This window comes from Ambystoma mexicanum, chromosome 11 (genome assembly GCF_040938575.1).
Source record: "Ambystoma mexicanum isolate Mex_15411 chromosome 11, UKY_AmexF1_1, whole genome shotgun sequence".
Lineage (NCBI taxonomy): Eukaryota > Metazoa > Chordata > Amphibia > Caudata > Ambystomatidae > Ambystoma > Ambystoma mexicanum.
Genome location: NC_090934.1, coordinates 913,922,094 through 913,949,481, shown reverse-complemented (window position 1 = coordinate 913,949,481; position 27,388 = coordinate 913,922,094). Strand labels below are relative to the sequence as shown.

The 27,388-nt window shown below is 43.8% G+C and overlaps 1 protein-coding gene across 6 annotated transcripts in view; it reads left to right on the top strand.

The window, feature by feature from the left end:
- Window positions 1–27,388, top strand: part of LOC138503907 (mucin-5B-like) — a 444,631-nt gene that overhangs the window by 219,273 nt on the left and 197,970 nt on the right. For all 6 annotated transcript variants that reach the window (XR_011279729.1, XM_069623995.1, XM_069623992.1 and 3 more), the window contains exons 27-28: window positions 11,460–11,497; window positions 14,103–14,243. Coding sequence is in view for 5 of the 6 variants with exons in the window: in XM_069623995.1 (XP_069480096.1) it covers window positions 11,460–11,497; window positions 14,103–14,243 (179 nt within the window). In the remaining variant the exon portion in view is untranslated. The remainder of the gene's footprint in view (window positions 1–11,459; window positions 11,498–14,102; window positions 14,244–27,388) is intronic.

The window sequence follows — 27,388 nt, the reverse complement described above, 5'->3', positions numbered from 1 at the left end:
GATAATTCCCGCGTACCCCTGTAATACACGTTCCCTGGCCTATCGCGTGTTCTACTTCACGCGTCCCCCTGTAATACACGTTCCCTGGCCAATCGCGTGTTGAACTTCCCGCTACCCCTGTAATACACGCACCCTGGCTGTTCGCGTGTGATAATTCCCACATACCCCTGTAATACACGTTCCCTGGCCTATCGCGTGTTCTACTTCACGCGTACCCCTGTAATACACGTACCCTGGCCAATCGCGTGTTGAACTTCCCGCTACCCCTGTAATACACGCACCCTGGCTGTTCGCGTGTGATAATTCCTGCGTACCCCTGTAATACACGTTCCCTGGCCTATCGCGTGTTCTACTTCACGCGTCCCCCTGTAATACACGTTCCCTGGCCAATCGCGTGTTGAACTTCCCGCTACCCCTGTAATACACGCACCCTGGCTGTTCGCGTGTGATAATTCCCGCGTACCCCTGTAATACACGTTCCCTGGCCTATCGCGTGTTCTACTTCACGCGTACCCCTGTAATACACGTACCCTGGCCAATCGCGTGTTGAACTTCCCGCTACCCCTGTAATACACGCACCCTGGCTGTTCGCGTGTGATAATTCCCGCGTACCCCTGTAATACACGTTCCCTGGCCTATCGCGTGTTCTACTTCACGCGTCCCCCTGTAATACACGTTCCCTGGCCAATCGCGTGTTGAACTTCCCGCTACCCCTGTAATACACGCACCCTGGCTGTTCGTGTGTGATAATTCCCGCGTACCCCTGTAATACACGTTCCCTGGCCTATCGCGTGTTCTACTTCACGCGTCCCCCTGTAATACACGTACCCTGGCCAATCGCGTGTTGAACTTCCCGCTACCCCTGTAATACACGCACCCTGGCTGTTCGCGTGTGATAATTCCCGCGTACCCCTGTAATACACGTTCCCTGGCCTATCGCGTGTTCTACTTCACGCGTCCCCCTGTAATACACGTTCCCTGGCCAATCGCGTGTTGAACTTCCCGCTACCCCTGTAATACACGCACCCTGGCTGTTCGCGTGTGATAATTCCCGCGTACCCCTGTAATACACGTTCCCTGGCCTATCGCGTGTTCTACTTCACGCGTACCCCTGTAATACACGTACCATGGCCAATCGCGTGTTGAACTTCCCGCTACCCCTGTAATTCACGTTCCCTGCCTAGTCGCGTGTAGTACTTCCCGCGTACTCCTGATTTGATGATTGCCCGCTTTTCTTTCCTTGTTTGCCTGCCCTGTGAAGTGGTCCAGGGTTAGCGCAGCCCTTAGCGATGATTTAGCGATTTTGATGGCTTTTCCTTGCGCGAGGGCGTTCTTGGGGGCGTTACTGGCGCTGCTGCAGGCTCGCTGCGATTCTCTGCGCCACGGCTGGTTTGGGAGCTTGAAATCCATGAATACGCTGTGCGCGGAAATCTGTTTTGGCGCACGTGCCTGGCGCAGACTATCGCAGGCGCACGCTGTGCGCCAGCCGCGTGCGCTACTTGTGCGCTGGATTCTATGAATTAGCCTGTAAGTCATTTGTACTGTCTTGCGGTATTTGCGCTCAAAATAAGACCCAGAAAGGGAAACCAGCAGGCCTATTACAACCTTTAGACATTCCACCTACGCCTTGGCATATCTTATTCCTTGACTTTATTACTGACCTTCCCCCATGTAATGGCTATAACACCATCCTAGTTATAGTGGATCTTTTTTCCAAAATGGCTCATTTCATTCCATTAAAGGGTCTACCTTCAGCCTCGACCTTGGCCAAGGAATTTCTAGAACATATCGTCCGAATACATGGATTCCCCTCCGTATTGGTTTACGACCGGGGAAGTCAGTTTATTTCTCGGTTTTGGAGGAAATGCTGTCAATTGACCCAAATCGACGTTATACTATCAACCAGCCACCATCCTCAAACCGATGGTCAAACTGAGAGGACCAATCAGACACTAGATCAATACCTCCGGTGCATGTTACAACAAACCGAAGGCAATTGGAAAGAAATTTTGTGGATATCCGAATATGCATACAACAACTCATTGCACTCAGGAACAGGACAAAGCCCATTTTATACTATATATGGGTGACATCCTCGAACCTCTGAACTCGTTTCGCCACAACACTTAGAGATGCTCGCCGTGAGCCATCTACACGCCACTATTACACAAGCTTTTATAAAGGCAACTGAACATTTGAAACAGGCTAAAGAGAGATACAAGAAAACCGCAGATCAACATAGAAGTGAAGCTCCGAAATATCAGATAGGAGACCAAGGGCCTCATTACGACCCAGGCGCTAATGGGTTAACGGCGCCATAAAAGGCTGCAGCGCCGTTAACCTATTTGCGCCTAATTACGAGGTCCCTTTGCGGGACCCGACCTTAACGGCTGGTTTTACCAGCCGTTAAAGTAGGGACCTGCAAAGGGACCTTGGTGCTAAGTACGGTGCCGCAATTTGCGGCACCGTACTTACCGCCTTCCCCATTCCCATTGAGTCGTATGGGGCAAAAATGGGAATGCGGAAGGGCCATGGCGGCATGGGGAATTACCGCCCCGCCAACCTCGGAATGGGGTGGTAATTCCCCATTCCGCCATGGCGGACACCGGCATGGACCATGGTGCTAATAGCACCATGGTCCTCCGCCTGGGTCGTAATGAGGCCCCAAGTTTGGCTGGCTTCAAGACACATACCTTTAAAGGGGACTCGAACCTTTAACCCCAAGTATTTAGGACCTTACACTATTAAAGCCATTATTAATCCTGTGGCCGTCAAATTGGAGTTACTGTCAAATACTGTCAAATATGCAAATTCACCCAGTCTTTCATGTTTCACTTCTAAAGCCAGTACAACCAGGGACAAGGCTAACTAAACCACCTAACCCCATCCTAATAGATGGGGAACCAGAATTTGAAGTAAAGAATATTTTGGACTCAAAAATAGTCAAATCAAGACTTTTTTATCTGGTTGACTGGAAAGGTTATGGTCCACAAGAATAGCCCGTGGGCATCAGGGCGCTTAGGCAAACAACGAAAAACAAAACAATACAATAGGAACGTCTGCGCTAAGCCATGAGGTGGTCATAATCCCCCGTATCCCAGTTCATCATCTGAAAAGATGAGTCTTCAACCCTTTCCTAAAAACAGTAAGGTTGGTAACGGTTCTGAGTGTTTCTGGAACACTGTTCCACAAGCTAGGGGCCTGCACCAAAAAGGGACTGCCCAGCCCAGATTTCAATTTAAACTTGGGGACGATCAACATACATTTACCCTTTGAACGAAGATTCCTACTGGGGGTATGAAGCACTAAGCCCTTTTTCAGATACTCAGGAGCAGAGCCGTACAGGCATTTATGCACCAGGAAGAGAGCTTTGAATTTGATACGCTCCTCCACTCTGAGCCAATGCAAGGCTATTCTCTCTGCAGTAACATGATCTCTTTTCGTCAGATTTTTTACCAGCCTAACCGCGTTGTTCTGAAGCACCTGATAACTAGAAACATCCTTAGAGGAGGCCCCTAATAACAGGGCATTGCCATAGTCAAGCCTTGATAGTATAATGGCCCTGGCTACGGTGGCCATATTACCCTCATTAAGAAACGGCCTAATGGCTTTCATGAGCCTTAAGTAATATGCCGTATTTTTTTGTAGGTAGCTAGTCTGTGCATGAGAATCCACCTGTGAGTTGACCATTATTCCCAGGGTCTTCACTTTCTGGACCACCTGGATAGTGGCATTCTTGATTTTAAACGATTTATACTCAGCCCCCAAGTTCGCTAGCTGATGACTTGATCCAAACAGCATCAGCTCGGTTTTAGAGTCGTTCAGACACATCCAGTTTGTCTGCATCCAATCATCGATTATCTTATAAACCCTGGCTATTATTTCACTGTCTGAATCATAGTGGCTGCCACCCAGTTCCAGAATGAGTTGGGTGTCGTCTGCGTAATTAGTAAACGACACCCCCGCATTCACCAGTAGACTGCACAATGTGCACATGTATATGTTAAACAACATGGGGGACAGACTGGCCCCTTGTGGGACTCCGAATAAGATGTCATACAGATCGGAAAAACTACTGCCCCAATGTACTCTTGCTTGGCGATCCGAGAGGAAAGACAAGAGCCAATCAATGGCTCCTTCCGAGCAACCCACATTCTCTCTAAGCGCCTTGATAAGAAGGCGATGATCCACCAGATCGAATGCGGCACTTAGATCCAAAAGCATAAGTACTCCCAACTTGCTTTTATCCATTAAGCTGAGCATCTGGTTCTGCAGGTCCAGCATGGCAGTTTCCGTACTATGGGATGCTCTAAATCCAGATTGTTGTTGATGCAGGATCTCCTCATTCTCAACAAACTGCTGCAGTTGTTGTGTAGCTACCTTGTCCAATAACTTAACAACAAAGTTCGAATTAGTTATTGGACGGAGATTCCCAGGGTCTTTGGGATCCAGACCTGCTTTTTTAACTAGAGGGGTAATAGTAACTTTCTTAAGATCTCTAGGCACTATGCCCTCTTGAAAAGATGAGTTCACTATTCTCTGTAGAATAGAAGCGAAGATGTCATTATGTTGTAGAATGATGTTTGGAGGCAGGATATTTTCTGCACAAGTGGTTGGCTTCATGTTATTCAGTACCTCTAACATCTCTGACTCTGAGATGGAGCTAAATTTAAAAGACTGCTCTCTGGCAGAATTATCTGTTACTAAAGGGCAGGTGTCTAGATTAGCAGAGGATCTAGCTTTGATAATATTCTGTCTTGCTTTTGCTGTTTTTGCTTGGAAGGCATTTAAAACCATATTACAATCCTCCTCAGATGGCGTAAATGGAGGGGTGAGAGAGTCAGAGGGCCTCATTACAACTCAGGCGGTAAGGGGTTTACGGCGCTGTAAACAGCGCCGACCCTTACCGCCTGAGTATGAGGTCCCTTAGCGCCATGGCGGATTTAACACCTGCTTTTAGCAGGTGTTAAAATCCATGGCGCTAAGGGACCATGGAGTTAATTACGCCACCGTAATTTACGGTGGCGTAATTAACACCTTCCCCACTCCCATTATGCCCTATGGGGCAAAAATGGGAATGGGGAAGGGTAAATGGGGATTGGGGACTTACCGCCCCGCCAAACTCGGAATGGGGCGGTAAATCCGCCAACCACCATGGCGTAAACGTAGTTTACGCCATGGTGGTAAAGTCACGGCCCAGGCGGTAACTTACCGCCTGGGTCGTAATGAGGGACAGAGAGTTGTAAACATAGAGAGTATGTGACATACACAGAACAGTTGAACGAACAAAGGGCAGAGTATGGACTCTGTGCCGTACCAGTGAAAATACCGATATCAAAGAGAATCCTGGAGGCAAAGTTCCTATTGAGAAAACCATACCTGCATACAAGAAAATATGATGGCCATTTGAATGGAATCCTGGAAGAAATTGAGCAAATAAACGTTAAGGAAGAATCGTAAAGTGACTAATCATCGACAGTATACATCACGTAGAGCTGATATAACGTGCCTAGAAGAGATGCAGAGACCAGAGAATGCAGATAATATATAGGGCATCAAGAAAGTATCAAGGATAAGTGACATATTTGGAACAAGGAGAAGAAGCTTATGCCACAGAAACAAGTGAAGACATTGGGCCTCATTATAAGGTTCACGGAATGGGTTAACGGGCTCCGCTAATGGAGGTGGACCCGTTAAACCCGTCACACGAAATTACGAGGTCCCAATGCGGGACCCGGTAAGCTCACCTGGTAAAACCAGGAGTCGTTACCGGGTCCCGCGAGGGGAAGAGGGTGCTAACAACGGGCCGGTCGTAATTGGCCCGTTGTTAGCTCCCTCTCCCATTCCCATTGAGCCCTAAGGGGGCTCAGATGGGAATGGGGAAGGTCCAGGGTGCGGGTTCCCAAAGGGAGGAATTACCAGGCCCTCTGAACTCGGAATGGCTCGGTAATTCCCCATTCTGGAAACCCGGTAAAGGAGACCGGTTTGGCGGCAGCCATGGAGCTTAAAGCTCCATGGCTGCCGCCAAACTCGTAATGAGGCCCATTGAGTCATTTTACAAGTGTTCAGATGCAAAAGAAACGCAAGCAGACAAAGTAATCTTGAGGCTAGCTCATAGTGAATAGATTGCGGTAAGCGCCAACATATTCATATATACTTATGGACAAGAAAAGGATGGATGTTTCCACTACGCATTATAGCAGTGCTGGCAGTAGCAGTAACAAGAATGCCTCATGTCTAGTGTGTCGCAGTTAAAAAGCAAATGGAATTACAAAGTGAATCTCAGCAGACAAGGCTCGGTGAGCCAAAGAAGTCAAGGGGCCTCATTACAACTCTGGTGGAAGACCATGGTTCTATTAGCACCATGGTCCATGCCAGTAAGTTACTGACTCCGCCATGGAGAAAGGGGGAATTACCACCCCATTACAAGGTTGGCGGGGCGATAATTCCCCCTTCCTCCATGGCCCTTCCCCATTCCCATTTTTGCCCCATAGGGCTCAATGGGAATGGGGAAGGCTCCAAGTACGGTGCCGCAAATTGCGGCACCGTAATTAGCACCAAGGTCCCTTTGCGGGTCCCTACTTTAACAGCTGGTCTACACCAGCTGTTAAGGTCGGGTCCCGCAAAGGGACCTCGTAATTAGGTGCTAATAGGTTAATGGCGCTGCAGCCTTTTACGGCGCCGTTAACCCATTAGCGCCTGGGTCGTAATGAGGCCCAATGTCTTATCAAACTGGAGTAAACTGACATTGGATACAAATTGTGTGAAAGAACAAAACTTGTGTTCAGAAGGCATGAACATAACAAGGACGACATCAGAGGTCTATTAAAAATAGTTTATTTATTTAATGTGATTTAGTTTAAACAATAAACTTTACACATATTTACATAAAATCCAGTTATAAACTATACAGAATATAATTTCTTACAAATCAGACCAATACAAAATAACAATAATAGAGAAAACACATTATATACACCAATTAGTTGTTTCTAAACAGAAAATTATCATATTATAAAAAATAATAATTCATTCATAGATCGTTCCATTTCTTTCTTACTACGAAAATCTTTACAGAAACAGTAGCTTTAAAAGTTCCTTGAATACCTCGATTAAGAGGCTGTATAACAGCCAGATACTGTGGTTTTTTCACATGGGAAAAAGAAGGGAATCTGAGGCTCAGGTATTCGTGTATTAATTCTAGAGAGTTCGCCCCCTGACTTCTCAGCCTAATGGAACTTGTTCCCCAGTATGTACTCAATAATGCTGTAGTAGGGGCTGTCTTTAAATCAAAAATGCCAAATTCCTTATATTGAAATACCCAAGATGGTTTCAATATTCAACCAGACATTATAGAGTGCAGTTAGCAGTCGGAAACTCGTAGTGTTGTTGCAAAGGAGCCAGAAGGACAACTCCCCAATTGTTTCCAGATTGTAACCATAGGTGCCAATATAGCGCTCATATGTTTCGGACATTGTGGGGCATTCAGTCAGAAGATGTTTAGCCGACGCTGGCATTTCATGGTTACTACAGAGTCAACAAGACTGAAGTCAAGGTGGGAAGTTGTGCTATTCTCATTAGCAATATAAAACACCTAAGTCTCTTAGAGGGACAAAGGTTAAGTTAGCACTGAGGCTGCTTGAATGTATATAGGCTGTCACAAACTGATATTTTTTAGCTCACTCAAGTGGGCATAATTCTCCGGCCAATCCCAGAGTTCTAGGGAAGTCTGCATTTTCACTAAATCATTCCCCCCTCTGGGTATCCAGCATATCTCAGCAAATAATTTATTCATAATATCTTTCAATAAACAGGTCTGTGGGATTTAGAATTTTCCTGATAATTAGCTGTCAACAAAGCATTTTTTGTGCACTAGCACAAATTAAGTTAAAGGTTTGCTCTCTTTTCCAATATGATGGCTTTTAGAGAAATGAATCCTAACTCCAGTTGTATAAGGGCCATCGGGGCGCAGTCCGGTAGGCACAAGATCTTCTGCCAAAATGGACCCTCAATGATCTGCAGCCATTTCAAGTCTATGTGTAATAAGGCTTCTAGACCGTAGGTTATCATGGGAGTGACGACTTGGATAAACAGTTGACGGATACCCCACCAAGTAAAACCTCCTTGTTTATTAGTGAAGTTGTATATCAGTGCAGTAACCTATGCAGTTCTTGTATTATGTGTCTGTTTACAAGTAGTATAGTCACCATTAAGATCAAATTCAATACCAAGGTATTTGTAATGGGGAGTGTACAGAATTTCAGCATCGCATGCGGTGAGTCTTAAGCAAGCAGTTTTCTTAGTAGTAAATCTCATAATTCAGGACTTTCCCAAATTAATTGTAAGACCATTATGATTTGCATATTCCCATAAAGCTAGGGCTGATCTGCTTAGGCAACTAATACAATCAAAAATACCCAGGTCGTCCGCATAGGCAAGAACTGGGCAGGCCGCCTGGCCAATTTTAGGCAGACAATTTTGGGCTGATGCAATTGCCTCTGGGATATCATATACATATAAATCATAGATCAGGGGGGCAGTAACACAGCCCTGTTTAACTCCTCCGATCTGCATTACCTTGTCCGTCATGTGGCCCTCCTGGTCCAATTTGAGTGATACAGATGTATTGTGATGTAATAATCTAAGATAGTAAAGCAGTCCCTCTGAGCAGCCCACAGCATTTAATTTAGACCATAATTTTCCCCTTGGTATTTAATTGAAAGTGGCTTTGAAATCTATATACAGTGCGTACAATGGGGGATTTCCAGCCTTCCTAGCTCTAATATGCAATATATCCCTAAAAATGCGATTATGTGTCGTGGAGTATCCGTGTCTGAAACCGCTTTGAAATTTACAGAGAATACATGATTTAACCGCCCATGATTGTAACACAGTGCTTAAGCGGGAGGCAAAAAGTTTGCCAGTAGAGTCAAGCATAGATAGTAACCTCTAATTGTTGGGATATGTTTGTTACCCTTTTTGAACACAGGGACTAATGTGGCCGTCCGCCAAGATGGTGGTATTTTACCTTGCAATAGAACTTTCTCAAACATAATTGTTAATAAGTTGTCCCAAACATCAGTTTAGCTCTTAATCACTACATTAGCCAACCCATTTGGGCCCAGAGCTCGAGAAGATTTTAGCTGCTTGATCTATTCATACGACACATCAATGCAAGGGGGAGGTGGAAGACTACTCCATGGGAGTAGATACTCCTCATTCTCAGATGCATTACGGCTCTCTAGGAAGCCCACCGATTCGACTGGACCAATTGAGTTAATTAATTGACCCTTCCCTGGGCCCCAGGCTTTGCCTAAAAGGGACCAGATACTCCCAGCGTTTTTTGAGCATATGGTTTGTACCAATTTCTGCCATCGTAGGTTTCTCCCAGAGCTTCTCCTAAGTTTGATAGCCCCTCTGTATCTGTTTTTAATAGTCCTAGCGATGGCATAATAAGACATGATAGATGCATGTGTTTTCTTAGCAGATCAGAGCTTGGCCCTTAGTTTTCTTTTGGCATCCCTGATTTGTCTATCATACGGCACATTCTTATTTAGTTCTCTGTCATCGGAACCCATAACAGTGGTTGCATGTGCACCTGAGAATGAGCAGATCCAATTCACAATTACATTTACAGACATAGCGTAAAACTGAGAAATGTTGGAAAAACAATCTTCGGTTAGAGTTGGAGCTGCTTGTTTTATGTTCCTGTCTGACCAGCAAATTCTCATAGCAGCCCGATTTGCAAGCAGGTTCCCTATGGGTTTACAGTTAGAGTACTTCTTAGGTATATCAAAAGTACAGAGTAGAGCATTGTGGTTGCACCATGCATTAGACATAACTCTCATGTCATTTACCTGTATTAAATGCACCAAAAGGTTTGATTCCATGGTCTCTAGTCACATGGAAGGATGAAGTTGGACGAACGAGATGGTCACACCTACGCACAAGGGCAGACTGTGCTTTTCACTACCTAAATTTCTCAGAGCTAAGAACACTCTCATGGCCGGGCTTCAAAGCCTAATTGACAGTAGACCACAGAGGTGAAGATGGATTGATATGCTAATTGGTGGGAAGCAATGGTTAAGGGGAGCTCACCAGCACCTGGATGGCCAGCCTGTAGGCTGCTAGCCGTAGGTGGAAAAGTACTGACAGAGGTTAGAGTGCCAACCAATTGTAGAGGACTGCGTATTTAAGGGACCTATAGTTGTGCAAACCAATGGGACGTTGTGTATTTAGTGACGTTCATAGTGGTCATTTTTAGGGGAGGGCTTAGTTGCCCCACCTGATGTTAAGTAACCAATCACATATTCACACTTTTTTTTACACTAGTATGGATCATATACTTAGATGTTCAGTCAGAGCCCATCACGCATACTCATAGGTTTGTGTAGTTTGACACGTAGGATGATGTTGGTTTATACATAGGTTAATGTCATTGGTGATGAGTTTTGCATATAAGATCTCTGTTTTTACTAAGAACGTTTGAGTAAGAGGATCGAGCGAGTTTGTTGATATTCATTATGCTCCCTGTTTTAGATAATTGATGTTAAAACAGTCTTCCTTTTGCCAACTACCTTAGTCGTTTCGATTATTGATGTATGAATACAAATCTGCATCCCCATCCCTCTCCAGGGTAATTGCTATTCATCTTGAAGGGGGGCTGGGATATCCAGTTCACCCCATTCCCACTTGAGTCCCATAGGACTCAATGGGAATGGGGAGGACGGAAGGACTGGCACCGGCACCGTTCATAACGGTGCCGGTGTTTCCGTCAAAGTCTGCGAGCGGGTGCGGTTCTGCCCGACAGGTTACCGGACCGGCAGGGTTATAATGAGGCCCACTGTCTTTCTCCTACTCAAGCTAAATAACAAATGCACTCTTCCGCATCATCGCTAGCTCAGTGTTTAACATCTTATGTCAATTTCGCGTTTGCGTGTGCTTCCCATGGGCCGGCCTTGCATATCTCCTTCTGTCTTTGATTGGTGAGGCAAAAGAGGGGCCGGGTCTCTCTGATTCTAGAGGGTTTCTAACAAGATGTGATCATCAAATAGATTACAATGGAACCTATGTTATGAGTTTCGAATGTTTCTATCAAAGGGGACAGATATTTGGAGCAATGCTGCATAACCTTTTGAAACAATGAAACACTCAGCCCCTCCACACATGATACACTGGGAGGCCTCCACCTGCTATGCTCATTTCATAATTTAGACTCTGAGCCTCCGTCTGGAAATCCACATTGATCTATAAGGAAGGATAAGTGTGCACGCCACCACTTCTCTAAAACCAACCTCGTGTTGATTTCATGTATATGTAAAAAGAAGTATATTACGGAAGGGGTAAGAGAGAAACTGTAACAAGCATTTTTAAGATCAAAGGCTGGTATTGATGCTAAGAATGAAGAATGCATGCTTTTTCGATGGCGTGACTCTATTTGTCTTCCCTCTTATTCGCAGCACCCCTGGGGAGGCTCTCTGCGCGGTGGGCAGCCCAGGTACAGTATGCCCGTTTTTTATTTACCTCAGTTGTTTCTCATAAAACAATATCTATACTAGACACATGTTGTCTTTTATGCTCCTGCTGCCACTTGTGCGAAGATGCATGGCATTGTTATGTTGATGTTATTATAATGTACTGAGGCGCCTTGTACGCTTATTGGTTCCTTGAAAGGTCCGTCAATTTATATAGCCTATGGCCTTGTTACTTAGTCTGCAGGAGTAAGAAGCAAAGCATAAATTAGGATATGGCCAGCAATAACAATCAACTATTCAAATGTTGAAGGCCAAGTGCATCAGAAACAATCTATAGCTCCTGTACATGGATGACTTCTGGTCATAATGATCATGAAGGCTGAAGGTGGTACAGGATGAATACATGTGTGCAACAGTTCTTATATGTAGAGAACAAGGGCTCAGGCTCTATCCTCCTACTCATCAACTTGAAAGGCATTTCTACTAAGGGTCTTTGTCCAGGGTCGGACAGGGCTACCAATTAAAAAGTGGCCCACGGTTGCAAATGGCTATTCATTCCTTTTGTGACACTGTTTGAATATCACGGTGGGGAGTGGGAGGGGAGTTATTGACAAAACGTGATGCAAACTGTGCATTTGAAAAAATGTTATTCAGCAACATTGGTCAAAACTATTATCCGCATAGTGAAGTATCTCCTCAAACTGGCCCAAATTGACCAAAAAAGTGTCCCACTTTGACCCCAAAAACTGACCCACACCAGCATTGTGTGTTTTTGGTTCGGCCCTGGGCCTATTGCCCTATAAGCCAGTCCGAGCCTGTCTTTGTCTTTACAAAGACTAGCATCAAACCACACCTTTGTCCCACATATTCCAAGGGGGATTGAAGGTACAGGATGAATACATGTGTGCAACAGTTCTTATATGTAGAGAACAAGGGCTCAGGCTCTATCCTCCTACTCATCAACTTGAAAGGCATTTCTACTAAGGGTCTTTGTCCAGGGTCGGACAGGGCTACCAATGAAAAAGTGGCCCACGGTTGCAAATGGCTATTCATTCCTTTTGTGACACTGTTTGAATAGCATGGTGGGGGGTGGGAGGGGGGTTATTGACAAAACGTGATGCAAACTGTGCATTTGAAAAAATGTTATTCAGCAACACTGGTCAAAACTATTAGCCGCATAGTGAAGTATCTCCTCAAACTGGCCCAAATTGACCAAAAAAGTGTCCCACTTTGACCCCAAAAACTGACCCACACCAGCATTGTGTGTTTTTGGTTCGGCCCTGGGCCTATTGCCCTATAAGCCAGTCCGAGCCTGTCTTTGTCTTTACAAAGACTAGCATCAAACCACACCTTTGTCCCACATATTCCAAGGGGGATTGGTGGTCACAAAGGAGGACCCAAGCCACATTACTTCATGGATTACACATTACACAGGCTTGTTGCAGCAAAGTTGCAAACAGAAATGGACACCTTGGCATGCTACTTTTAGCATAGTACTATCCACCGGTTCCCCGACTGTTTTGGTACTTTTTTCTATTTGCATTTAATGATCGCTTTCAACAAAGCAGTGATTAGGGATGCTCCCAAGGCAAGTATGCCCCACAGAGCCCCTGTGTGGAAGCTACTGATCCTCAAAGGTCAAGCTAACCTGGCGTTGTTCCCTGCATGGGCTGGTGAACCACGGCAGCGGGTATAAATGTGCACAGATAAGAACAAAAATCAAAAATCGATTTCAGCAACAGAAAAAGCTAAATGCAAACACGTGAAAATAGGCTGGCTCCTAAAACAAAATCTGAAACTCAGATACACCGATGATGTTGGTCAAAAGAAATGGCTGACCTCCCTGGTGATTCATGAATGTTAGACATAAAGTACATATTCAAGCTGTCAGCTTGCAATAAAAACTTTACAGGGCAATCCTATCGCCATTCCCCTGACAACCAGTCAGTATCCCTTCTGTTGATAGCTTCAAAACATTAAGATCTGTAATGGTATTTGTCCTTCTGACACCTCCACACATATCCTGGGCCTCATTACATGAACGGCGGTGCAGTAAAAACGCAAGTAACGTGGCAGTGATTTTGTTACCACCGTTTTACAGCATGGCCATACTACAGGTTTGGTTGTGAGGTGGGCGATTTTTCTCCAGCAAAAGGCTGGAGGAAAATCCACTTCCGGACCACCCAAAAATCATCAAAATTAGCAGTATTACCACACGTAGTAATTCCACCATAATCCCCATGGAGTCCTATGAACTCCCAAAAATTGGGACTACCACCGCCTGCCACCACTTGTAATATGGTGGTAAATCCTCTGGACCAACTGGCAGTAAAGGATATTCTGTTTGATGGTATTCTGGTAGATTTACCACCGTAGTGCCACCAAACCTGTAATTAGGCCCCTTGTTTTCGCAACTATTGGTGAAGTGTGGCATTAGTCTCTTTTCCTACTTCCGATTGTGCCCAATTAGATGAAGAAAACATGGCTCTTGTTTTTTGTAATGTGATGTTTTCTTATTGAATGAAATGTCATCGTGTATTGTGTCACTGTTGTAATTGGTAATGACTGCCTATGATAAGGAAATGAGAATCAGCTAAACAGTGTCAGATGTTTTCTATGTCCCTACAGAGTGTCTCTGTTGCCTTGATGGGGTGGTATACACCTATGGAGCCACAGTAGATAGTAGCTGTGGACAGGGAGTCTGCTCCTCCAATGGAGTCATCGTATGGGACGGTACCAATTGTCCCACTCCTCCACCAAAAACAACAGGTACATTCTTAAGGTTTAGACACGTTATTGTGATCATGTAAAACTAAACATGCTGGACATTATGGTTTCCCATTGTTTTACAATTTATGAGCCTAGTGACCCACAACTCTCACACAGCAACCATTATGATGATACCCCTCTTCTGAAGCACACCTGCGCCATTTTGAATTCATAGGGATGCATGCACACGATACTTACAATGCAAATCTGCAAAGGTTATGTTCAGTTGCACTCATCACAGCGCCATTACATTGTGCATCACGCACGTCAATCAATTATATCTTCTCACGTGGGTTTCACCTCTTTTCTTCACCCAGACCAAAAGATAGGGGACCCCAGCGATGTGTGTTGTGCTCCTTGACTATAGAGATAATGATAACATGCAACAATAGCACATGAACTAGCCCTATACTTGTGTCAAAGTGGAACACAATTACCTTTGCAAAATAAGGCAATGCACAATGTATTGGATCATTTGCATGGGAATTCACGCAGCTAAAGTTCGGGGACCGAAGCGTTTGCTGCAATGTATCAACACATCATATTGGGCCTCATCACGACCCAGGCGGTAAGTTACCGCCTGGGCCGTGACTTTACCACCATGGCGTAAACTACGTTTACGCCATGGTGGTTGGCGGACTTACCGCCCCATTCCGAGGTCGGCGGGGCGGTAAGTCCCCAATCCCCATTTACCCTTCCCCATTCCCATTTTTGCCCCATAGGGCATAATGGGAGTGGGGAAGGCGTTAATTACGCCACCGTAAATTACGGTGGCGTAATTAACTCCATGGTCCCTTAGCGCCATGGATTTTAACACCTGCTAAAAGCAGGTGTTAAAAGCGCCATGGCGCTAAGGGACCTCGTAGTTGGCGGTAAGGGGTCGGCGCAGCTAACGCTGGCGCTAACCCCTTACCGCCAGGGTCGTAATGAGGCCCATTGTGCTGAACCTGGGAGGATTAACCCTTAACCCACCAAGATAAAACAGCATGTCTTTTGGCAGGGGCTGCTCCAACATAATGGACTCAACTTCTTGTTAATAGAAAGAGCAACGTCCAAAGAACCAATTGGAAAAAATGCCTTGCGTATGTGCTACTCTGACCACAAAATAGGGAATGTCTTTTGGGTTGTGCACAGATTGCTCTTTGTAGAGTTAACAACAAAATGGATGATTACGCGACACGCTTTGAATTAACGAAGGGAAATCTTAGTTCCATTCACTGGGGACAGTGCAGAGCAACAGAAACATTGGCGATCCTGATTGACAGTTATGTTATGTTCAACAATGCTTGTGGCGCACCCATCACTACCATAGTGATCTTGTGGTGCGTGGCCTTGTCTGAGGAAAGGTGAAGGAAAGGTGGCATATTGTGACCACACCCATGTGTTGCCAGACATTAGTGTATTGCAGTGGTCTTCAATTCTCTTTGGCCTGGGCCCCTCTGAGCAACATGTGGGCAGGCCGCCCCCCCAAAAATGCCAAATGGACAGTAAGTCCAAATGGCTATGAACTATCACGCGCCGTCAACGCACCCTACTCCAAGTATAGTCCCTGAGCTCTGCAGCTGCTCCCATCATAGTCTCCCTTATCCCCCTCCTGCCCAGTCTCTGGGCTTTCTCCATCCCACCTGAGACCCTGGGTACTCTCCACCCTGCTCCCACCACTATCCCATTGCTCCCCCCCGTCCTGCTCCCACCAAAGTCCCTGGTCTCGCCACAACGTTCCCAACACAGTGCCAGGGCCAGTGGCATCTGGTGAATTTTTTAAGTGGAGGGGCATACATTTTTCCCCCAGATATGCCATAGCGACCAAGCATAGCGAGGGAGCCCCAACCAATTAACCATTTTTAAATAATGGGTTAAAATGTTGCATTTTAGAGCATACTTTTAAAATAAATTAGTTAAAAAGACAAACAGTTTGCAATTGATGCTGGGGAGACCAGGGGGAAGGCAGGGTATTTTCTATTGGCCATGTATGATAGATGTCCAGTAAAAAGATACCATCCCTGTCCCCTGGAGCCCAAAGCACTTAACACAATCACACAATCAACGCAAATATGTCTGTATGCGAGGTGCTCAGGGGCTCAGGGGGCAGGCATGGTATTTTTTACTGGACATCTATGATAGATATCCAGTAACAAACACCATCCCTGTGCCGTCGATTTTGGCAGGTGGGTAGGGGGAATGTGCAACAAAGGCATTTTAAAAACCCTCCTTGCTCCCTGCCTCTTCACTCACCAAAATCAGCTCAATTGACCAACACAAACACGCATTCACACAGCAAGCATTATATCATTCACATGAGTACCCATCACCATACACTCACTCATAAAACAAACATTCACACATCCATACACATATTTAAATGAACATAAACGTACCTTCTGCCCCGGTCCTGACGTTTCCTCTCCAGCGCTCCAGCTCCTGCATTATGAACAGGAATCGGGAAGCACAAGCTGCTGAAATGCCCTGCTCCAGCTTGCTCTGTCTGTATGTGCGAGGAGGCGCAGGAGCCCCCTACCCCTCGCACGTACAAACATGCAGTTCCCCAGCCAGCATTTCCAATCAGCAATGCAAGGCTGGGGAAGAAAAACGCCCCCAGCCCTTTGACATTTCAGCCAGCGCTCCCTCAGTTAGAAAAAGCAGCTGAGGGAGCGCTCAGTGTTTCACTGGGCTGGCTCCTAAGCACTTCCACTCAGGTTACGCCCCCTCATCCATTATGGATGAGCCACCCCTTCTCAGGGCTCCCTACTGTCCCGCTTTACCTTTCCTCAACAAAAAATAAATAAAAGAAATAAAAAACATTTTTAGTTATTTAACTGGGTGAGTTAAAAATGATGTATGAGAGGAGGTGTAAGGCATGTGCAGATTGATCTAGCGCAGAATTGACAGTGATGGCAGTATTTAGTCCCAAAAAGCACAGCACACGGACCTAGCTCGAAAGCGTCAGCGAGCTCTATAGATCACAGAGCAAAACATTGGTAGTGAAATTATTGCAAGTCATGGGGCCTCATTACGAGTCCGGCGGTAACCGCGGCGGTAAAACCACCTGGTTACTGCCGGACTCGTATTACCATTCTGCCTCCGTGACTCCCGGAAATACCAGGTCATTCCGTCTTGGGAATCCCGGAGGCGGAATGGTGTAAATCCCCATTCCCATTGAGTCCTATAGGACTCAATGGGAATGGGGAAGTGGAAACAACGGCACCATCTCGTGATGGTGCTGGTGTTTCCACGTCCACCTGCAGGCGGGAGGTGTTCAACCCGCCAGGTCAGACCTGGCGCGAAGATCACCTCCCGCCTGCAGGACTCGGGATCGGGCGGTCCGGAATGAACAGTGGCAGCGGGTTTACCGCCACTGTTAATTCCGGACCGCCCGACCTGTAATGAGGCCCATGGTGCTTGGTGACTGTTTACATGATGGCCTTGAGAGGTGCTAAAGTGGACCATGGTAGCATGGAGGCATTCACCAAGTTAGTTTTCAAGAAACAATCATTGTAGCAAGGAAGATTGCTGAGTTTGCCAAGCCAGCTCACAGACGTGTCAGGCCCAGGAGTTGTATGTACAGAGAAGTATCCATGACAAAGGCACGAGGTTAGCAGTAGGGGAAGGGGATAGGAGACAAGATGGACTTACAGCCAATCATATGTTCAAGAACTATAAATCGAGCTATATGGAAGGATTGTAATGCCCTGATAAGGTGGAATTGTGATAAGCAGGGAAAGTCTATATAGCACTTGAACCGTGAGGCGATAATCCTTAAAAACTAGTGTTATAGCAGCAAAGTGCCTATATATATATATATATATATATATATATATATATATATATATATATATATATATATATATATATATATGTAGCAGTCGCCACCCTATAATTAAGATGAGTCAGAGTTCCACAGGAAATTAAAAAAAATGAATCGGTAATAACCTTTGACTTTTGCAAAGGATTTTGCTGAAATTAGACAATCACTTTTGTATGCATGCCCCAACCCCAGATTGGAAAGTTTGGGAAAGATGTGTTAAATAATAATAAAGTTATTAAGAAAACCAAAAAAGCACTTTTGGCCTAGACCATATTAATTTTCCCATAGACAAAAAAGGTCAATTTCTGCTCCATCGCGCAGCTGAAACCACTGAATGGATTTGGACCAGGTTTGAAACAAGTTGGGGATGAACTGTTGACTTGTGATCGTTTTGTTTTTTGGGGTACTTTTGTAAATATTTGATGGAGAAAGGGGTGCCCCCTTCTCCAAAATAAATAGCTTTATCTCCCATGGTACATTGCAGGATCAGGGTATTTTTACATGAAAAAGCTGACATCATTTTTTCTTTGATGTGAGAGATAACCATGGGTCTACCCTCGGATAGACAGAATTGATAAAGCAGGAAAATGCCATTTCAAGGTCAAAAACAGGGAAGTGCCTTCATTCTAGAGGTGAGGCAGAGGCAAGAGAAGATGAAGTGAAAGTTGATAGTTGGAGGGAGTCTAGGAACCGAGTGTGCAACACGAATCATTGACATTTTCCCTGATAGCTACGGGTATTTGAGAAAATAGCTGTGCATTGCTGACATTTCATAGCAAACTGAGTCACATGAAGACTTGAGTGTTGGGGGGAAGTGAGAGAGGGCAGGAGAGGTTAGGAGGCCATCAGGGGAGTAAGGGGGAGGGCGGCAGGCACACATTAGGCATCACTTGGTGAGAGCCTGGGAGGGCAGGGAAGCATTTTCTTTTTTTGGACATTTTTCCCCCGATAACTGTGGGTATCAAAAAATACAATACCCACAGATATCTGTAGTCCATACTACAAATACCATTAGGTATTTATAGTACACTACAATTGTACCCATGGCTATGGAAAAAGGTATTACCAATATTAACATTAAAGTTCATCTTTATGTATACAAATTAATTGTATGCTTGAAGCCTGCTTATCACCCTATGTATGTGCACCATGAGCTGAGACCAAAACCATAAGGAAAGTACTTTAAGAACATACAACAAGGTTAACGTCTAGATATATAGAACTTTTTGAATTTTCATATTTTGATTGTTAGTGAACAATAACACCTGACCTAGATATGTCAGTGAAGAAAAACAAGTGGACTAGATATGTGATATCATCAGTGATGTCATCAATGATGTTTGTGATGTCATCTTTGATGTCCTATATGTTAGTCTCAGCAGTACACAGTGGTGGTGCGAGTTATGGTTGCTTAGCTCACCATAACGGGCAGAATTTTGTATATTTTTCAATTTTACTTGTAACCATAACATCCCTCTAAAAATGTTTTTTCGCTGAATTTCATAGGTTTTTATGAGTCAAAATGGTTCATGATGTTACATCACTGTATACAAGTTATGAATAATTCCTCTTTTAACATATATGAAATAACTGTAAACCTCCTTTAACAAACATATTTTTTGCAATGCATACTGATGTGTGTCGTTATCAGCAGCACATGATGGGGATGCAAGTAATGGTTGAATTGCCTAGGGCATGAGGCTCGAACATGACCCCAGTCCCACCAAACCACCTTTGTTATCCACTGCACCTACCCTGCATCCTAGTTCAGTGTCCACTATAGCCTTATAATGTGACCAATCAACAGAGCTCATGGCTTGCAGCCATGTCAGTCTCCACAATGCATGGGGCATGGGCTTTGGCCATGCAGCATTCCCCAGTAGGCAAATCAAAGTAGACATTTGTCCTTGCCGAGAGCCAGGCCCACTGCCAAGGCAGCAAAGTTATATCATTATTTTTTTTACTTAATTGTTGACACTTGAAAAGTAAAATACAGGACAGATTTGCAAAGGCATGCTTTCAGGTCCTGGCTGATTCTCCTTACTTCGGGCTGCAGCCGCAAGCAGAATATTGTTTCCTATTCATACCTAGGGCTTCAACCATTCCACACGCCCCAATCAGCAAACCAGAGTACACATTTGTCCTTGTTCAGGGCCAGTTGCCCAGGCACCAAAGTTATATCACAATTTTTTGTACTTACATTTTGATACTTTACAAAATAAAAACATAGGGACAGATTTGCAAAACCATGCTTTGAGATCCTGGCTAATGCTCCTTGCTGTTTGCTGCAATCCTGTCCAGAACTTCAGGCTGTAGACAAGCAGAATTTATTTGCCAATTCAAACCTTGACTATATAGCATGTCCCTCGTAGTGATGGCCAGCAGTCAGATTGTCTGGGTCATGGCCTTTGGCCGTATAATCTGGCCACTGCCCATGGGCACAGGCTATACTTCAGTCACCAAAGGTATATTACAATTTTTTGTACCTACATTACGACACTTTAAAAAAAAATGAAAACTCCGATACATTTGCAAAACCATGCTTTCGGGTCATTACCAACGCTCCTTGCCCGAGTTTGCTGCAAATCCTTCCATGTTTTATTTTTGCAAAAGTGTTAAAATACTCATATAGTTTAGCCCCCACTTGACAAAATCCATTCAGAGTTTGCACAGCCATTCAAGGTTGGGTATATAATCTTTCTGAAAACCTTTGTGTAGATTGATCAAACAGCAACAAAGTTATAAGTCATCTCAAAATGTTGAGACCCCTCCTCTAATGTTGCACCTCTTGACAATATTCCACCCAACCCTGCAAAAACATTCAAATTTGGATCTACGATAATTTTGCAGAGTGTTCTTAAGATTCGTTAAACGGCACCAAATGTATAAGCCTTTCAAATATTACGGGACCCCCCCTCTACTTTTATCCCCTCTTAACGAAACAGCACCATACTTTGCAGAACCATTCAGGGTCAGGTCTGAAATGATATTGCAGAATTTTATGAAGTTCCATTTAGTGAGGATCATGTTATAAGCCATTCAAAATCTGCTTTTCACCGTCCCTGTAATGCAAAAATATGCATGGATGTCACCGAACATCCAGAAGAACATTGTAGAAGAAAAATACCTGATATTTGGCTTTTTATGGCCATATTCCATCCTCATCACCCCTCACCTCCCCAGAGATTGTTTCATTTGTTTGACAAGTGCAATGTTGCATTTTTTATGTTTTTACAGCGACGTCCAAGGATTAGGGGTGCTGTTTGTGAATCCAACATGGAGTCTGTTTGAAATGTTTTGATGCACCTTATATTTTTAATTGACCAATCAGCAGGCACGTATGATGTCCGCAAATGTTATGCTGCTCTCTGATTGGTCCAGGGGTGTCCGCATACTCTGAATTAGGAAATGAGTCTGTTGACTGGACCAGATATCACTATGTCGCTGCTCCTCATGCATGTTTGGTGCAAATCCGTCCAGTGGTTTGGGCTGTAGGCACAAGCCAATTGTTTTTTCCATTGTATTCATGAGGATTTCAAAAACATTGGGAGCTCCGCTATAACTTTGCCCCCCGCCCCTTGACAAAACCACACCAAACTTTGCAGAATTGTTCTGAGCGGACCATATACTCTTTTAGGCAAAGTTTGTTGAGGATTTGTCAATGCAGGGGAAGTTATAAGCCACCCAACAAGTGCTCTTTTTATGAGTTGAGCAACTTAACCATAACTACAGGGCTGCTAAGGCAGGCCCTGTAATGTGCTCTTGGGCTTTGCAACAGGAGTGCGTTGAGTTGAATTTCAAGGGTTAGGTTCTGTTACGTTTACTCACCTCAAATGCACTTCAACTAAAGATTTTTCTTTGAATATATATTTAGAAGCTAACACATTAAAAAGCATATGGTTGGATAAAATTGTGCCCCAGGGATGAAGCAAAATGGGATATAAATCAACTGTTTATTTGAACACAAGACATCATGAGTTAGCAATGAAGAACCATAGATTTCAGATAGCAATAAAAATGAATGTTATAAAATACAGAATATCGTAAATGTAGTTTTTGTAAAGCATAATTCTCATAGAAGCTTATAGAGGAAGGGTAAGTACTATTTGCAGGCTGTCAGGAAGGGAGTCAAATTTGTGAGAACCTGGCTGCGAGAAAGTACTTATTATATTTCTTGAATATTTATGATAATTGAAACAGACCTCTGAAGGAGCAGGAGATGGATTCCTAGAGAGGTTAACATACTCATGTAGCTGTGAGAGTTGGAATATCAAGGAGCAAACTTAGAATTTGGATTGATCCTGCTTGGAGCCAGGACACAAGTAAGACATTTATTAGGGGGGTGGGAGATCTTGGTTAAAGAACAGAATTGTGCAGAGGGGCTGAACATGAGATGGAGATGGATGTGTATAGAGGTTAACATAGTTGAACAGCTGTGAGACATTTAATATTAATATGTTGAATCAACTTTAGAATTATCAATGCTTCTGCTTGATGCCAGTATGCAAGTTAGTTGGACATCTCTATGAGAATGAGAGATCTAGATTAAAGACCGGGATTTTACAGGAGGGTAGGAACAGGAGCTAGAGAGGGCTGTCTAGAGTGGTTGACATTCTGATGTAGCAGTGAGATGTGGTATACTAATTCTTGGAATTGCCCTTGTTCCTACTTGGAGCCAACACGCACTTTAGGCATGTACATGGGGGTGGGGGATCTAGGTTATAGTTTAGGATCACACAGGAGTGGTGTTTGTTTGTTTATTGCATTTATAAGGCACACCAGACCCAGGAGTAGCAGGGCGCAGACGGATATGCGAAGCTTACATATGTTGCAAATATACAGGCAAAATATGATATGTCGACATTAAATCTGAAATAATACACTATAATACAATATACAAGACTTAAATGGCACGTAGAGGCAGGAAGGAACAGGTCTTCATGTTTTGATGATGGGGATGGTAAACAAGGAAGGTGAATTGCTGATTATTTGAGCCGTGGAAAGATTGCATGTTAACAGGTGCTGTGACTAGTGGGTGGGAGGTGGGAGATGGGTATGTAGTTGGCCTGGCGGTAGAAAGTCCAATTGATATGTGAGTGGGTGAGTGCTTGGGGAATTCACTTTATCAGTGAAAATAACTCATAGACTGGGGCATGGACTCTGTAACTGATGTAACCTGATATAAGAATAAAAAGCTGCCCAGAATGAGCCTATATGTGTTGTGCAATTGGGGGTTATAGGTCACTGGCTTGAAGGATGCGGGTGACCTTGTGGCGGAAGACATGGCAGGGATGGGGAATGCATTGCAAGAAATACAGTAACCAGAGTGAGACTGCAAGAAAAAGAGAGAGTAAAAAGGCCCCCGGAATGTTTGTAGAGACATTTAAGTTTCCGAGAACTGCATTTTAATAGCATGTCCTTATAATTCGGAATTGATTGGATGATATCTTTGCCTCTCTTGTTACCCTTTCCTGGACTTGCAGACCCAAGCATTGGCAAGTCCATCAGATCATGCTGTCATTCTATACTTGGTGTGGCATCCTGCCAGCAGTGGGACATGTGTGTGGTGAGTGGGCACATGGGCAGAGGACTCTGATTATGTTATTTAGATATTAATACCAGTAGTGTTTTGACATTTATACATTTATTCTAAAACATTTATGAGCCTAAATTAATAATGTATAGTATCTTCTCTCATTATGTGTTATTGTGCCATTTGGAATCAGTACTTGTAATCAATGTTCCCTCTAATTATTTTTCTCCAAGTATGGATCTTGTAGCCTTTTGTGCACACTTTATTTTCCATGTGCGCAAGCAACTGACTCACGAGGTAAGCCACTTTGTGAGGATGCATAGTTAAGGATCTACCATCTCCGAAGAGAGTTTGGAAAGGTATTGCCCCTTCCAACCACTGCAATTCTTTACTAATCTGCATGTAAAGTTGCATTTTACAACACTTTTTCCAAACACATAGGTTAAAAAAGAAATATATTTTATGTGTCATTATAAAGAGAAAGCATCAACCAGTTCAAGACCTCAAGATATGCCACATTAGCTAGCAAAAGTACTCTTGTATAGAGAAAATGTGTGCTTTATGTCACTGGACAAACACTCATGTGTATTACAAAAAAACGAATATTGCTTTTCATAATTGATGTGGCTTCCAAAATCAGACCGGATACATTATTTGCAGATGGAATAAAGGCAACTAAAAGGAATGTGTCAGGAACATGCCAATAGGAGTTCATGTGCCACTTTAATGAAGTAATTCAATGGCGATGAGAACATGCATCTCATAATTTGTGCAAGGATGATAATTGCATCTGAATAACTCCACCACAGTGCATGGTGATCACAATTCCCTGGCTTCACCTTCCTATCCACATAGTTTCTTCCTGCAAGTTACTCAAAACCAGCCTTACAGCCCACAGACATAAACACCATCCATTTTTAATCCCTAAAAACTGAAACATGTGCCCAATAAAAATGGGAAACAATGAACACATAGCAACCAACCCCTGGCTTCTGCCCCAGCACCTCATTTGATATTTTTTTAATCAGTGACCAGCAGAGCAGTGGCATAGGAAGGAACTCTAATAATATTTCTGACCTATCTCAAGTCAAATTATATTGGCAAAGATTTTTTTCAATAAGCATAAATTATCCCTGTTGGCAAATCTAATTACTTTTCTTACTCCCTGAAAAATCATTTCACTCGAAGTAGGAAACACATTCTTATCATAGCCCTGCTTGTAACCATGAAATAGAAAGTAAAATGACAGGGCACATGATACATCCTATAGTTTTTCCCACCCTTCCTCACCATAACCTAGGCAACATTCAAAAAGAGACTTACTGAGGTTTCTTATAGAGTCCTGCTGAAGTGAATCATATGATGAATGACTTTTAGGTTAATAGCATGAATGCTCAGAGGTACAACAGCTCAAGAGCCTTCTTCTTTAATAGGGTTACCTCTGTAATTCATTGTTATCAGTTTAACAAGATGCAGGGGGATGCTACAGTCAGTAAACACAGAACACATTTATATTGAAATGCCATCAGCAGCTGAGCATAGAAAGAAACAGAAAGTGCAGTTCTCTAGATTGTTACTAGAAGTGTCCTTCTCTTCAACAAACAAACACATTTTCTACACTGTACTGTACTGCCAAAACAACTGACTTGTTTTTTTAAAGTTACTGATTTGTTCATCACCTGCAAGGAGTGTTCGCCTGTGCCATGTCACCCGTACCCATCCCCAGCTCCTGTGCTCACCTCCAATTCTAGTTGAGAGGATAGGGTAAAACATGAGAGATTGTAGCAGTGAAACTAATACTTTGCAATCAAAACATATTTATATTGTTGGGTGGGATTATACAACTGATAAGTGAAATCGTTTTTGTATAGCATCAAGTTACAATATAACTTGATGCCTAATGTAACTCTGAACACTTGGAAAGGATGCAGATTGTGTGAAAAGCATCCTACTGTCTGAATATCTGTTGCCCTAACACTATAGACAAGTAATACCTGGCATAGCCCATGCCCATTATACCTTGCAAGCCAAGTAAATGATATTTTAATGTTGCTTTCCACTTATAGAGTAACGTTAGCAATGCTAAAGTAGGAGACTCTGACCATGACATTAGTGTTCGCAAAATCCTTAAAGAGCAAATTAATATTTGAGTTTTATAATGTGTTTACATGCAAGGGACCACTTCAAAGCAATTGCTTGACATATGCACTAAGAATATGAAGCATGGGATGAGGTTATGCATCCAAGTAGACTGTTTACTTACAGTCAGTATCTGATATTTGAGATGATAATTAGGTTACATACTGTGGGTGATGCTCTTATTATTATTATTATTATTTGTGTATTTATTGAGTGTGGGCCTAGCTTCGCGAATCAACAGAGTGCTTTGCAATTATAGGGGGAAGAACACAGTGAGATAAGCACAGAACAAGGGAGTGGGAGCTAACAGGAGGGGGCAATGGTGGGAAATTTGCAGCAGGGGATATACAAGCAACCAGGGGAGGAGACAGTGGGAGGCAGATCACAGAGTCTCAGGTACAGTGGGGAGTGGAGGGTGTGTGGACCTATGTGCTACGGAGTAGCAATTCCTCGGAGAGGAAGGTCTTGAGCTCTTTCCTGAACTATTACATCAATGGGGTAAGTCTGATGTTGACAATAGGAGGTTCCAGTGTATAGAGCTTAGACAGAGAAGGCTGTTCTTCTCGTTTTATCCTTACTGCACTATCAGAGTTCAAACAATCACATTTTCTTAATTCTGGCGGATTGCAGGCCTCTGGAGATGCTGAGTTTCTCAGTGAGGTAGCTTGGGGACTTCAAGGTGATAGCCTTGTGGATGATGCAACACGCTTTGAAGATGATACAGGCTTTCAGCAGAAGCCAGTGCAGTTAGAGGGTCAAGGTTCAATTTCCAGAGTCCTTTCATGATTCGTGCTGCAGCATGCAGGACACATCTCAGGGGTGCCAGGGTAGTCACTGGAAGGCCTTCCAAAAAGGAACTTTTTATAAGGCATGATGAATAACAGAATTTCTGTCACAAAAAACATAAAATAAGTGGATGTAGGTACATGTCTGGTAACCATTCGCAGAACCAAGAGAGGAAAGGTCAAGGTTGTCTGGTAATATCTAAACATGGTTTTAGGATAGAGGTTAGAGTAAGCACATGGTCGACTGAAGCATAGAAGTCATGGGTGGGGAGAGTACAGTAGTTGGTTAATGTGTTCAAGCATATCTTAGTTAGATGTAACTGTTCATAGAGCCACTTTTTAATATCAGCGTTTACCTCGTATGGCTGCATTTTGTTTTACGTTTGTAAGATCATGCTTGCATAGTAGGAAAATGAGCTAGACCACAATATCATGACTAGTTAGTTATTTTAAGAGAAAGAAAATGTCAGCTAATTGTTGTGGCTTGTGCCTCATTAAATCGTTTTGCATGGTGAGAATTGCCTGTGTGTGCTGCTAAAAATCTTCTGAGCGGCAACCAGAAGGAAGCTGGGCAGGCGCACAGGCACACAGCTTAGAGGAACATTGCTTGTATTGTAATATGGCATGTGTATAGTGCATTTTCCCATTAGTATGACCCCCAAAGCGCTGTAGGTGAATGTCCTTGGAGGACTGAAGTCTGAGGCATGAGAGATTGGTCAGAGGAATTTAGAATGTGTGTGTGCATTTAAGCCAGTAGTAAGATAGGTAGGGGTAGCTAGGTCCTTCCTAGCGGGCCATGTAGAGCTGACTGGTGGATGGAGGTTGTGAAGGCTGTTGGGACAGTATGCGAGTCAGGGAGTGTGATTATGTGTCCATCTGGACA